Raw genomic sequence first — 13,207 nt, 5'->3', positions numbered from 1 at the left:
AGGTAGATTCAGATGCAAGTTAAAAGACTGATAAGAACGTATCTATTTCAGGAGATCATTGTCTAAGTGATATGAATGTGCCCTGCGTTAGTGGATCAAGTATCAGCTTTACTTTGTTTATGGAAACCATTAACCAAAAAATACTGTTCTTTATGTTCATGCTTTTGCAACATTACTGTTATCTCCAGATTCCCACCTCACTAAATGCCATCACAGTCCTTACTGTACTGGGATTATTCTAATGCTGTTTGGACTTGGTAGTCGGATTGGTGCAAACTCTTTGTTCTGAAATCCTTGTTTACTGCCAGTGGCTCCAGGCCCATCTTTTTCTTCCTTTGAACACTGGCAGAATGCAGGAGCAGGAGAAAAACTTGAGTCAGAAACTGGAAAAGTAGAATTGCTGGAAAAGATCCAGAGGTCCATTATATGGGAAAATTCTTCCTGTGGTTCACACAAACTTCACTGTCTCACTGTTGTCTTGTCTCCCGGGAGACCAATCTGTGTTTGTCTGAATGTCCAGAAGTAATATTTAAAGCACCATGGTCCCTCAAAATTATTCCTCTATGCATCCAGTGCCAGAGACTGGAGTGTCAGGTTAATATGATTATCCTCACAGAGAGTTGTTGGATAAAGGGAAGCAGTTAAAAGGTGGTACACTTTGTGGGTTTTTTTAACTGTGATTTGCAAAGCACTCAGAGATCAGTTTCATGTAAGTTGGTGGGAACTGCCATTGTTCAGGTATTTTTAATTTTCCACCTTATCAAGACAAGACAGTTTGAGGAAACAGATTGACTAGTATGTCTCTCCCACTTTTTTCTGTGAGTTCAAGGCACTTCTGTTAAAATGCCAAAACTCACAACGGTAATATGTTAGCTGTGAAATGAGGGATTTAAAGTTCTTTGATTCTGTTTTCTGTTAATGTAATAGTCATTTATTAGTATTCACTAAAGAGACAGAACAAACAAGCAAACCTTGCACATGGACTATTTACTAGTGATTAATTGTAATCCCTAATTGGTCCTTCCAGTCACTCCATAATTTGGTAACTGAAATATTTGCAACAGGGATAATTTTACTATTAGTATTAGTGTAGATCTGAAATTAGCCTCTGACAAAATGCAGTCCCATCTCAAAAAGTAAACAATCTGAAATGAACAGCAATGAATAAGTGCTGAATAAGAAATCTCCTACTTAGAGGGCACAGATTTTTGTCAAATGAGTAGTAGTCATGCTAAAGTTATGAGTTGCCCTCGTTTTCACAAATAAATTAGCAGTCCCCTGAATGTTTGTAAAGAAGATCCCACAAATAGCAGTACAGTAAATGCATTACACTTCTCCACAAAAACATTTGTGCCTGACTTCTGTGTTATTCTGTGTTTAGCAATTGTGAGCAGCTGGAATCCTGAGGCTTTGCTGTCTGTGGAACATCACTACTTGCCTCTTTACACTCATGATAGGGCATTGATCCTTCCCATCACCCGATCCCACCATAGGAAATTTAATGGAATTTCCTCAGCACTGGCTTTTGAAACATGCTTTTCTACTGCCATGAAATCCTAGCTGTTTAATGGACAGCTTCCCCCACCCCCTTCATCTAAGTTTGCTCTACCACTGGAGAGCTTGCCCCTGAAAACAGAAAACAACAGAAGCTTTGGCAAACATATCATTAGAAATGCCAAGGAAAAAAGTGCTTTCAGTCTGAAAAAATGCACTTCAAACGAAATTTAATACTCATTTATTTGTGCAATTGTTTCTCATTGAAGGACATAAATCTTGAGAAACTGAAAAAATATACAACATTCTTTGCATAGTTGAAGAGAATTTAGATTTTGGATTGACTCCAAGCATTGTGACTTGGTTACTGCAGTGTGCTGTTAACTTGTGATCAGCACCTCTACTTGTTAGCCCAAGCCAACCACAACACAAATTAAAGCCGGTAGCCTGGAGCTGAGTCTCAGACAAGGGTAGTTGCCTGTAGAGATGGGCCTCCATCAAAGTTGCCTAAGAGGTTTAATGCACACACGATGCTAGAGTCCCCAGAAGACTCTGACGTATCACTTACCTGATCTCAACAGAAGAGCATTTCCAGTGATTTCTGAAGATGATGCCTGTGTACATTTTATGTGGCATTCTCAAAACTGTTGTGCTGGATTGGAGATCTGGACTGTAAGTCTAAACCTCATCAACTTTCCAGACCTGTGATATCTCCTACATTCCTCCACGGTATCCCCTATTTCTTAGTTTCAGTAGTGTGTTGCAGTAGTTGCAGGAGAGAGTAGTTGCCGTGTCTCACTGCAGTTCACAGCCGGGGTTGTGGCATGTCCTGGAATTCAGCTCATGCAGGGGCCTGAGTACTGTAGCATATTCGATGAAAGCCAATGGTTTGAGTACAGAAGTCAGGGCTACCTGGGTTTTAATTTAACTTCTCACATGAACTCGCTGTGTGGCCTGAGCAAGACCTTAAGTCACTCCATGCGTCAGTTTACCATCTGGAAATTAGGATGCTAAATCTCATCTATCCACAGGGCTTTGCTACTGCTGTTACATCTAGAATCAGCTTTGAAAATGAAAGTGTCCTTATAATTCAGCACTTCAGATACCAAGTTTTTAGGTAATAGGTAGTATTATCATTTGAGTTCATGTCTTCTCCATTTTAAACCAGCTGATCCAATAAACATAGCATTCACCTTAAAATTCTCATAGAACTATAGAACACATTTCTCCTATTCTAACTATGAATAAATAATAGTAATTTGTATTACTCAAATAAAGCCATACTTGGTCCTTGATAAAAATCTCTTCCATCTTTGATCATTCCAGGAGAATTATTTTTGTGTGTTGTGCTAATACAAAATGACCTAATACTGCAAATTTTCAGCAGAGAGAGAGCAAAAAAGAGATTTCCCTTTGTTCTTCATTATACTAGTGTACCACAGTCTACTGTAGCTTGAGAATTCAGATCATTGATTTAAAACACCCCTGGGAAGAGAGCCACTAATAAAAGCCCATCCTGTAGGGATTTCTGATCTCCCAAGGAGACAGGCTGGCAAGTCAGTAACAGGAGGCATCCGTCATCCAGGTGTATGTGGCCAGATAAGGGCTTTGAGTGGATTTTGGATACTAAAAATTACAGCGAACTCTGAAGTGAAAAACATCCTTTAGGCTGTAAATCTTTCACTGTTCAGAATGAACAGTTCAGTTTCAGTGCTCAATTTCAAAGCTCACAAACCAGAAGAAACTTTGAGTCATTTTGTATGTATTAAGGCTATTTTGCTAATGTGGCAAAACACACCTTTAAATATAAAAGCAGTAGGGGTGGCTTAGATTCTGGAGCTTCTCATTGGAAAGAAATTTTGTCTTTTCAAATTTCGTTTTAGTGCCCCAGAGCTTGGAACTTTTGAAAGGCTGGGGAGACTGGAACAACCTGGGAGATGAGGTGACAGGAAAATAGCTCTCTTCAAATGAATGCTGCTGAGGACCACAGAAACCTCATCAGTTTTGTGAAGCATTCAGACTTGACATTATCTGATAAGTCACTGCTCCTTAAGAAATTCTTAACCAAGTCAGACTGTTCAAGTGTGTCCAACAGAGAAGAGTTTATCCTGGAGAGCTGTAGGGAAGGCTGTGAGAGAAGGATGTGCATAGAATCATAGAATAGTTTGGGTGGACCCTAGTTTAGGAAATGGTGGTTGATCTGCCTGTGCTGCCTCGTCTGCTGCTAATGTCCCCAGGAGTTTAGGCTGAGAGTTCCTGCTTCTGCATGAACAGTAGGAGCTGCCTGGGGAGGCTGCCAAGAGTGAAATGGATCCAGTTCCTTCGCCTCCTTCACTGGGGGGAATCTTAGTGCCCAACCCAAGGCCCTTCGTGTGAATGCAGTTTGAGGGATCAGCAAATGTGGTGGGTAAACCAGACACTATACCCTGTACATTAAAGTCATGCTCTCATGACATTAGCCTGATGCAATGCTGGAAGCTACTGCATAGCTGAGCATCAAGCTGCTTCACATCTCTGTCGTCTTCGTTCTCCTGGAAATCTGTCAAACCTCCCTTCATAGACTCTGAGCATCCCCATGCCACAAGTGTTTTCTGACTCCATAATCCTCCTTGTACAGGAAGGGAGAGAAATGGAGAGGTACTACATGAGCATCATGACCCACATGCCAAAAATGCTTCATGAATGTGACAGGTACAGGTGTAATAGACCATTTTTTGCATAGTTTTTCTTCTCCCCACTCTTCACCCCCCAATCTCTGCCAAAATTCTCTTTGATTACGTTCTGACTACATTTGTCCTCTGGTTTTGATTAAACATGCTTATTTCTCATACAGTCTCATTTTTTGACGTGGTTGTCTTTCAAGATTAAACAGCTGCTGCCTTACGTTCAGAAACCTGATTGGATTTCAGGGGAACAGAAATAATTCTTGTAGATGGCAAGTTAGTTAATTGCTTTGGACTCCTTAGGGATGAATGGTGTTCAGCTGTGGAATTGCAAGGTATTACTACTTTATAATAAAGAATGAATCATAGCCTTCTCCAAGTATTGCATATTGAATATTATCCATAGTCTGCCTTTTCATAAGAGAGTGTCCCCAGTACAGGAGTGTCAGTATACATAATGTGAGATTTCTTTCTTTACAACATGGTGATAAAGTTCCTAATGTTGATGCACTTGGGGTTTCTTAAAAGTATTTTGGTTCTTTGCTTTCAAACAATACATTTTTGCAGTACTAATGAACAGAGAAAGGCAGGTTATTAAAAATGATAGCATATAAAAGATCTTCATGCATAGTAATGGTAGCTGCACCCAAGAGATCATGTAAGTTCGCGTAGCTTCTGGCTTCTTAAGTTTGGCAAATCAAAGCCTCCAAATTTTTAAAAATCTTTTCACATATGCTTTCAAAATCCAACAAAAGAAACTGAACAGTCCCTTCAAATGTATAATGAGAATTGGATGGGAGAGCTATCCTAGAAATTTTCTATTTAATCCCAAATGTGAAGTGATAAAAGTAAATATTGTGTTGGGCTGAAACTCATTACACTTGCAACACTAAAAATCGAACCAGTGATATACCCAATTTTCTAAGCTGTCCTTTTATTAAACTTGCATAAATAGCATTGCTTCTGAAAATATTTTGTTAGAAATATCCAAGAATGGCAGGCTTACCTTTCAGTGTTTTCAGTTTCCTGTCCATCATTTAATCTGAACATCATCTGATGAGGATTTTTTCCCTGCAGATATATTATGTCATGCATTATTGTAACATGGCTGTATGGCTCCTGCAGGAAAGGATGATTCTATGTCTTTAATTTTTTTCTAAGGTGAATTCCTGTAAAAGGACAAAGCTTATATGCTGATGACATTGACTTCAATAGAAAAAGGAGAGTATTTTTAAAAAGTGCAGGAATCATCAGAATCAAGGAAATAATTCTCAGTAATTTTTTTTTCCCAGTGGCATGCTAGATTATAGATAGCTTTATTTTTCCTTTTAACTCAATTCTAATTTATCAGATGGTTCTTAAATGCGCAGTGTTTGCTCAAATGCAAGATGTTTATCTGGTAGAATTTCCACTTGTCCATTTACCAGTGGCCAAGCTTGCTTTATTTTTTTAAAATGGGAAGTGAGTTGTTAAGCTTTTTTTTCATTGTTAATAAGCCACTAGAAGAGGATGAGTGAAACATATATTTGCCATGATTGATATGATTTTAAAAAACATTTATAAGGCAGGTCTGTGTGACCTCAGTGCAAATAAGAGGAAGCAGATTCTCAGGAGCAAGAACTACCAAGTCTTCTGTCAACCATAAAAGATGCAAACTGAACACGACATGAGTCTTGTATTTTTTTCCCTAACACAAAGCTTATGTGCCTGTTCGCTAGAGGAAGGACCTATAGATGTGAGAAATTGTTCTGTCACTGGTCATCCAGAATTTTAGCCAGCAGACCAACTATTATGATGTAATTTATGTAGTGTGTAGTATTATCTATAAGAAATAAGCCTGAGATCCCCAATTTATCTGAAAATGATAGCTAAGAAGGACTCATAGATTGTTCATTATTGGGTATGTGGGATGTTTTTTAAAAAATAAATAAATGACTACAGTTTGATCTGTAAGTACATTCACCAGTGGCAAATACTGAATATTGATGAATTCCGTAACCTAAAAGTGAAAGATCTAATGAAGAATGAAGGGCTAGAAGTTAAAACCAAATGCAGTTTCTAACAGAAGAATTGATTAACCATTGGAACAAGCTGTCAAGGGCGGGAATAGATTCTTCACTTCTTAAAGACTGCAGATCATAACTGGATAACTCTCTGGAAATTCTGCTTTAGTGTAGTAAGGGGTCAATGCAGAAATAACTAGATTAAATTTTATGGCTTATGTTATGTAGGAGATCAGGCCAAATGACCTAATATTCCCTTTCAGCCTTAAGATCTCCAAGTCTATGTCAATCGTGGCTTGCAGTGAAAAGTCCAATTTCTCATCTCCATCCTTCAGCTTTTCAGCTGACTCAGTATTTATGAAGCATTACCTTATGCTCTTTTTAAGATTTTACCAGAAGAGGATGACTATGGATTTGACATGGAAGAAAAGAACAAAGCAATCGTGGTGAAGTCAGTTCGACGAGGGTCTTCTGCAGAGGTATGACCTGACATTCATAAATATGTTGGGTTTGGTACCTAAGAATATTTCAATGCTTTGAAAAGGTACAAAACCATCCTTTTAAGGTCTGTTTCATTTTAAAGGCAGCTAATAGAAAATTGGGTGTCTTCTACAGTTCTTGTGGTAATAAATTGTTTCTGTAAATTGCTAAATGTTTTGGCATCTTTGGGTGACTTGCTGAATATTTTTGATAAGTGATAGGACAGCAGTATCTCTGTGTGATGATAGCATACCTCAGGTTCATTAGCAACTTAAATTTGAGGAGGGAGGAAAAGTAACATTATTTTGGGATAGCAAAGATGTTCAATGAGAAACAGGTTTATTTGAGTGAAAGCTATATTTTTAGATTTGTATTTTTTCCTTAAAAAGCATGCACTCATTACTCTCCTTGGTATTTTTTAAGAGCTCTACAGAATATATTTGCTTTGTTTCTTTGAGGCACATAGATGGCCCAAATGTCATAGGATCTGAGTATTTCATAATCATTTGTTTATCCATACAAAACCCTTGAGTGGATAACACAATGTGATCCTCCATTTACAGAAATAAGGCACAGACAGGCTGAAAGTCTATTTTTTAAAAGCTATTTAGGTGCCTTCTAGCACCTATGAAGATAAGAGAGGACTAAATGGCTTGTCCAGGGTTTCACAGTAAATTGTGGCAGCACACAGACAGTACTTCTAATTAAAAGTCCAGGACAACCATTACAGAATTTTTTAACGTCCACATTCATTTGTTGGTCACTGCTTTAGGCTCCAGATAACTCCTGGATGACTCGCCCAATGCAAACAGCTGAAGTGGACAGGCTGATTTTAGCAAGTTGAGAGTGTCAAACGGGAAGGAATTCTGAACTGAAGTTTAATATTAGAATTAAATTATTTGAGTATTCCTGATTCTCGTTTGTTTTCTGGTCACCAGAGAAACCAATCCTATGCTCTACCTCATGCTCCAAATCAACATAGATTGGCCAAAAATTTTATTACTCTAAACCTCTGCTGTAAACCATTGCCTGACAGATAATCCTTCTGCTTCTTTGGCTGGATGCCTGTGGAATACCCTGCAAATCTGTTGTGTTTTAAGACAACAGAAGCACACAATTTTCTAAGGAATCTTTTTCTTGATCTTCCAAGACAAACTATCTGTGACCATAAGCCTGTCTTTTCAACTTGATCTTAAAATATTGCTCCAGAAAAGAACTAAATCTGCATCTCTCTGAACCAGAGGGCTGTCAGCTCATTCTGGAAAGACCTGAGGTCCGACAGTAATGCATTTCATTACATTCTTGGGCTTTTTTAATTGCTTTGTGATACTAGAAGGATATCCAGCATGTAGTTCTGTGTGGCTCAGCAGCTGTAGGCCATTTAGAGACCCTATGCCTGCTGTCACACTCTTTAGGGATAAAAATTAAGACATGCAGCTTTGCTTCACAATGCCTATCACAGTGTATTGCATTCATTAGGACTGTCAGACTTCAGGCCAGAATAAGATTCCAGGTTCACCAACTAAGTGGGAACAAATCTATTACTTGCGTGGATTTATTCAAGATTAACACAATCTGTTTGAGTTTGGGATTGTGATCTCTTTTTCCTAGCATACCTGGAAAAAAATCCTTATGGACAGGTTGTGGCGGCACAGAGCGTTGAACTTCATGCATGTGCAACAAGGGTCTTTGGGGTTTTTATCCAAAATCAGAGTTGCCAAGCATTGTTCTTTCTATTATTAGTGTCTTTTCTCTTCTCGAGATTTTTTAGAAACTGTTTTGTGAGCTGTTAGATCTGCCTATGCCAGAAGCAGTTCCCAAACTGTGTTTGAAAGTTGTTAAAAGAATTACTGGAACATCAAATTCCTGTACTGATAGGGTACCTGAACTGCAGTTTGGGAACTCTTCGCCTGACATCTGTGTTCAGCTTCTCAGTTTTGGCCCTTAGGTAGAATAGTGCCCTAGTGGGCACTGCTCATGCACTTGCTCTCCTGATCCTGGATGATGGGCAGCTCTCAGGCCGGGACTCTCGCCTGTGGGAATTGTCCCCCCATGCTCCTGGCAGCAGCTGCCTGTGACTATTAACGCTTGCTCAGCTCACCTAGACAGAGGGTCGCAACAAATCATATAGCAGTGGTTGGTTGATGTGGACTGTGGCACATCCCATGCCTGTTCCAAGTTCATGTGTCATCAGAAAGACCTTCAGAAAGTCAATGTCTCCTCAGTTTGTACCTTATCTTCCTTTCAAACCCAGCTCATCTGCAGGTTAATTGTAGCTGGGCTTATTCCCACAAGTTTTAATCCTGGAGCTGGTTTATGAATGATAGTCTATCAGAAGGAAGCAACAATGAAAATTATCCTTTTGGGAGGTGTGGTTGCTGTCTTACTCTGAACAGCCAACTGACAAGCAGCTGTCTAGTGTTTGAACAGAGCGTGTTCTACAAGCAGCCAGTTGGCCAATGGCCATGCAGATGAACAGCAAATAGCAAGCTGCTGGCATTTCAGAAAAAACAATGGCCCGGATCCAGACAACTGCATTGAGCTGTCATAAGGAGCATCCGTTATTCAGAAGCTCTGTGACACTGTAGGTCTTTACTCTTAAAGATACATGCTGTCTAATCTTCCTTAGCCTGGTTAGTTATATCCCAGTAGAGTAGCAGATTTTTATTTGAAAGTTGCTAGTTTGTAGGGTTTAATATGCGACTTTATACCTCATATGTTCATGGATTTGCTATGATTATGTGTGCAGGTATGTGTCCCGTATGCACAAGCAGTAAGTTAGGCATATAAAGAGGTCATCCACAGGTAGAATGATTGCAGGTATGCAAAGACTTTAGCTAAGCGCACATACATTAAGTGCATGAGCTACTTTGAGAAAATTAGGCCTAAAACATAATGACTTTAGAAATTTATATAATAATTTTTACTTTACAATAAACTCATCAGTATCAGTAAATGCAAATAGCGGAAACATTTCAATTGAATTATAAACCAAAGTTTGTCAAATTCTATCTTAAGTTAAAATCTCTATTGCTATTTATCCCTATTATCCATTTTAGAGATTATTTACAAAAAAAAGAAAGATGAAAAATGTTATTTCCAGGTACACAAGAGGATGTTGTCAAGTGATGAGAGCCTGAGAATTAAATCAAGGAGAGCACTTTGTAGTTTTTCCTTTTAATAGCTTTGATTTGAGGAAAAAAAGTACAAGTTTTTGTAGGTAAACTGATCTCTGACTTTCAGACCACAAAATATATTTAAGAAAAGTGAAGACATGCATAGACATAGTCAGCAGGGTTTTCCAGTCCTACGTTTCCAGATTCATTTTTGCAACAGGTCAGATTTCATATGTGGGAGTAGTACTGCTTAGACCTCCTTTTTCCAAGTCAAGAAATTTGTCAATGGATTCCAGGCAGAACAGGAAAAGAGTTTGTCACATTTAGAAGAAAGCCCAACTGCTGGATCTTGAAGTGATAGGAAGTAACTCTAACCTGGGAAGGGTTAATAATATATATTTTTTTTCTTTTTACTCCATTAAAGGGAATTTTATATTTCCTTGATATCCTAACACCTAGTTTAAGTGCTGCTATGTCACATTTTAACTGGTATAGATCATCAAGAGGTATGTTTAGAGTTATTGTCCAGTGGGCAGAATAAGGGATCTCGATTCTGTCATCAGATCTGTCTCTGAATTCCTGTGTGACCATGACCAAATAACTAAAGTTAAGTGCAAAAGCTAGGAATTAAAATTAAAATCTTGTGGCTTTTTAGGCTGATGAAGAGCCAGTAGTTCACTTAAAGCAGAGACAGGTTTTTACCACCACTTAAAAACAGGTTACATTTACTGATGTGACTGGGTATAGACTGGTTTTGCATGGCTAGTAGTTGAAAACTGTGGTTTTGGCTCCCTGTGCCTGAGCTGTAAGTTGTGAGAAGTCACACTTCTGTATCGCACTGGATATGGCAGCCAGTCTATTACAATCCCCTATATTTTAATCCCCTTTTTTTAACAGTCTCCTTTTTTAGTAGTCCCCTATTAAAAAAATTGTAGCAGAAAAGTACGAAGATATATCTGTTGCAAAGTAATGTGGCATATTTATACAGATATTGGTGAAATCTCTTTGTTTTCTCTAAATGCAGACAACTTTAAGGGTGACTGACAAATGATTTGATGAATCAACACTGTGTATACAGATTCCATATGACAATAATCCTAGGAACGTCTCTAAGTAGAGAACGGTTGAACTTGGAGCCTGAACTTTCAGAGATGCTGCCAATGATCCAAAGTTTTCTGCGGTGTTTGTTTTGTTTGCAGATGGCTGGCCTACAGACGGGAAGAAAAATCTATTCCATCAATGAGGACTTAATATTCCTACGCCCGTTTTCAGAAGTGGAAACCATCTTAAACCAGTCCTTCTGCTCACGAAGGCCACTTAGGCTTCTGGTAGCTACCAAATCAAAAGAGTAAGTGCCAAGATGAGCAGACAGAGAAGATTATCTAGAAATGTCAATTACTAAATATTTTTTCTACAATTTGTAGTGAAAACTCTACTGTAAACACTTTGCTATGCAGAAGCTGTTCAATAGGAAAACAAATAACATAAATGAAAAAGATACCAGAGTCACAGGTTTTCAGTGGTGAACCTTGTGCTTTTAGAACAAGTTAGGATATGTTCTCTTTATACTGCAGTTAACTTTTGGCTTCCTTGTGCACAAACAGAACTGAATCACAAGGATTGTCATTCTGTCTCAGGTGTGAAGCTTCTCAGATAAATATATGTCCAAAGGAAAGCAATTTCCACCCCATTAAAGCTTGGCTTATTTCTGGATGACTCTAACAACATCAGCCCTTACGGTTTTTCAGTCCATTATTGTGTCTTATGACGAGGCTTGGCCCTGTTAATGTCTTGTGCGTTATTAGATTCTATAATCCCAGAATTTGCCATAGAATTGAACGTCTCAATGAGCACTTGATACTAAATTCTAGTCCAGGATGTCTTGTCCAGTCTATTTTCTTTTTTAATGGAAAAGATCCTCAGCTGGTATAAGTCAGCAGAGCTGCACTGAAGTTTGCCTAGAAGTGAAAGGGAATAAAAATACCATAGAAAGTTTCTGTCATGTGTTATTCACTTAAAGATGTAATAAATTTGGAAGTGCCAAATTTTAATTAACAAAAAGAGTCTCTCATCTGCCTTGGAGAACGAAGGTGGAGTGGATGATTTCTTCAGGTCTATTTATTTGTTATTTATTTGTAAACTACGTGGGTGCTTTCTTTAATCGAAAACACAGTTGTGAATGCCAGGGAAAGATGCTGTTAGAACTGCCCAGAGCTCTGGCAGCCTAACTTAAAATGCTGCTTTCTCTTCTCCTTGATTTACCTGCAGGATTATTAAAATCCCAGATTGTCCTGAAGCACTTTGCTTTCAGATACGGGGAGCAGCACCACCATATGTTCATGCAGTAGGAAGAGGTAAGTAGAAAGGCTGTGGTATAGTTAGGCTTGGAGTACAGCTAAATATATACACGTGCATATAAAGTGTGCGTGTGTGTGTATACATCTCAATCAAGAAGGATCCAGGTTTCATTGTCAAACTTGTTCTAAACAAGTTCTGACAACTTATTTTAGTAACCGTAACGACTAGGAACCCCTGTCATAGAGGAGGATCGCGCTCGTATATAAAACCATAGAACAACGAGATAGTTCCTGCCTCAAAGTGCTTATAATCTAAATAGAGTCTAAGAAAATGGCATCATTATTATGAACTGAGTGTTGGGCCACTAATCCCATCAACACAAAACAAGGAATACCTTAATTCTACAGTAGAAGAAACTTGGCGATACTGCAATCCACAGTACTGTGGAAAGGCTCTTCAGAAAGCATTGTCACTTGAGCTCTTGCAAGCTAGAAATGCGCTTTCATAGTGATCCTAACCTTGTTTCTTCTAAGACTACTAAGATACAGCTGTACAGCCACAGGGAATAAAAATTTAAAACTGAAGTGGCTGAGAAAAAGTTGAGGTGTAATGCTGCCTGTTGCTTCCTCAGTATTTTTGCCTGTGGTCAGCCACAGTTTGGATCACTGCAGTTGTGAATGTGCTGTGGGATCAGCAGGTTGGTAGACAGATCGTGTTTCTTAATGGACATCACAAGGTATGGTATAAGACTTGAAGACTACTTCTCCCTTTACATTGGCTTATACTGCTATAAATTACCAATATAAGATAGAAGTGAACTGCTGTCCTTGTTCTTTTTAAAAGGGGAAAACACAGTTTGACAGAGATATTTACTACTTCCGTAACTGAAATGTGAAATGAGCTGCAAATAAAGAACAGCTCTAACCTTTATTTTGAGCAGAGGCAGAAAATACGACCTTTCAGACACGTACCACTTCCTTCCTTCAGAACAAATACATATATCCAAAGATGTGCAGTTAGTATACAGACAACAGGTAGCACGCAAATGCAACAAACGATGTTCTCAGGGAGACACATTTATTACACTCTTTCATAACAGCACCTATAACCACTTTTTAACAGTCTGAAGAGTGCAAACTGGAAGTGCCAGCTA

General features: G+C 38.6%; 1 protein-coding gene across 1 annotated transcript in view; it reads left to right on the top strand.

Moving 5' to 3' along the window:
- PREX1 (phosphatidylinositol-3,4,5-trisphosphate dependent Rac exchange factor 1) overlaps positions 1 to 13,207 on the top strand; it is a gene marked incomplete at its 5' end in the record, with an annotated part of 112,475 nt that overhangs the window by 72,315 nt on the left and 26,953 nt on the right. Inside the window, 3 exon segments of the mRNA XM_019472963.1 lie at positions 6,547 to 6,639; positions 10,956 to 11,104; positions 12,025 to 12,110. Of these exon segments, the coding sequence (XP_019328508.1) occupies positions 6,547 to 6,639; positions 10,956 to 11,104; positions 12,025 to 12,110 (328 nt within the window).

This window comes from Aptenodytes forsteri, unplaced genomic scaffold (assembly GCF_000699145.1).
Source record: "Aptenodytes forsteri isolate BGI_AS27 unplaced genomic scaffold, ASM69914v1 Scaffold374, whole genome shotgun sequence".
NCBI lineage: Eukaryota > Metazoa > Chordata > Aves > Sphenisciformes > Spheniscidae > Aptenodytes > Aptenodytes forsteri.
This window is presented reverse-complemented; position numbering and strand designations above follow the sequence as displayed.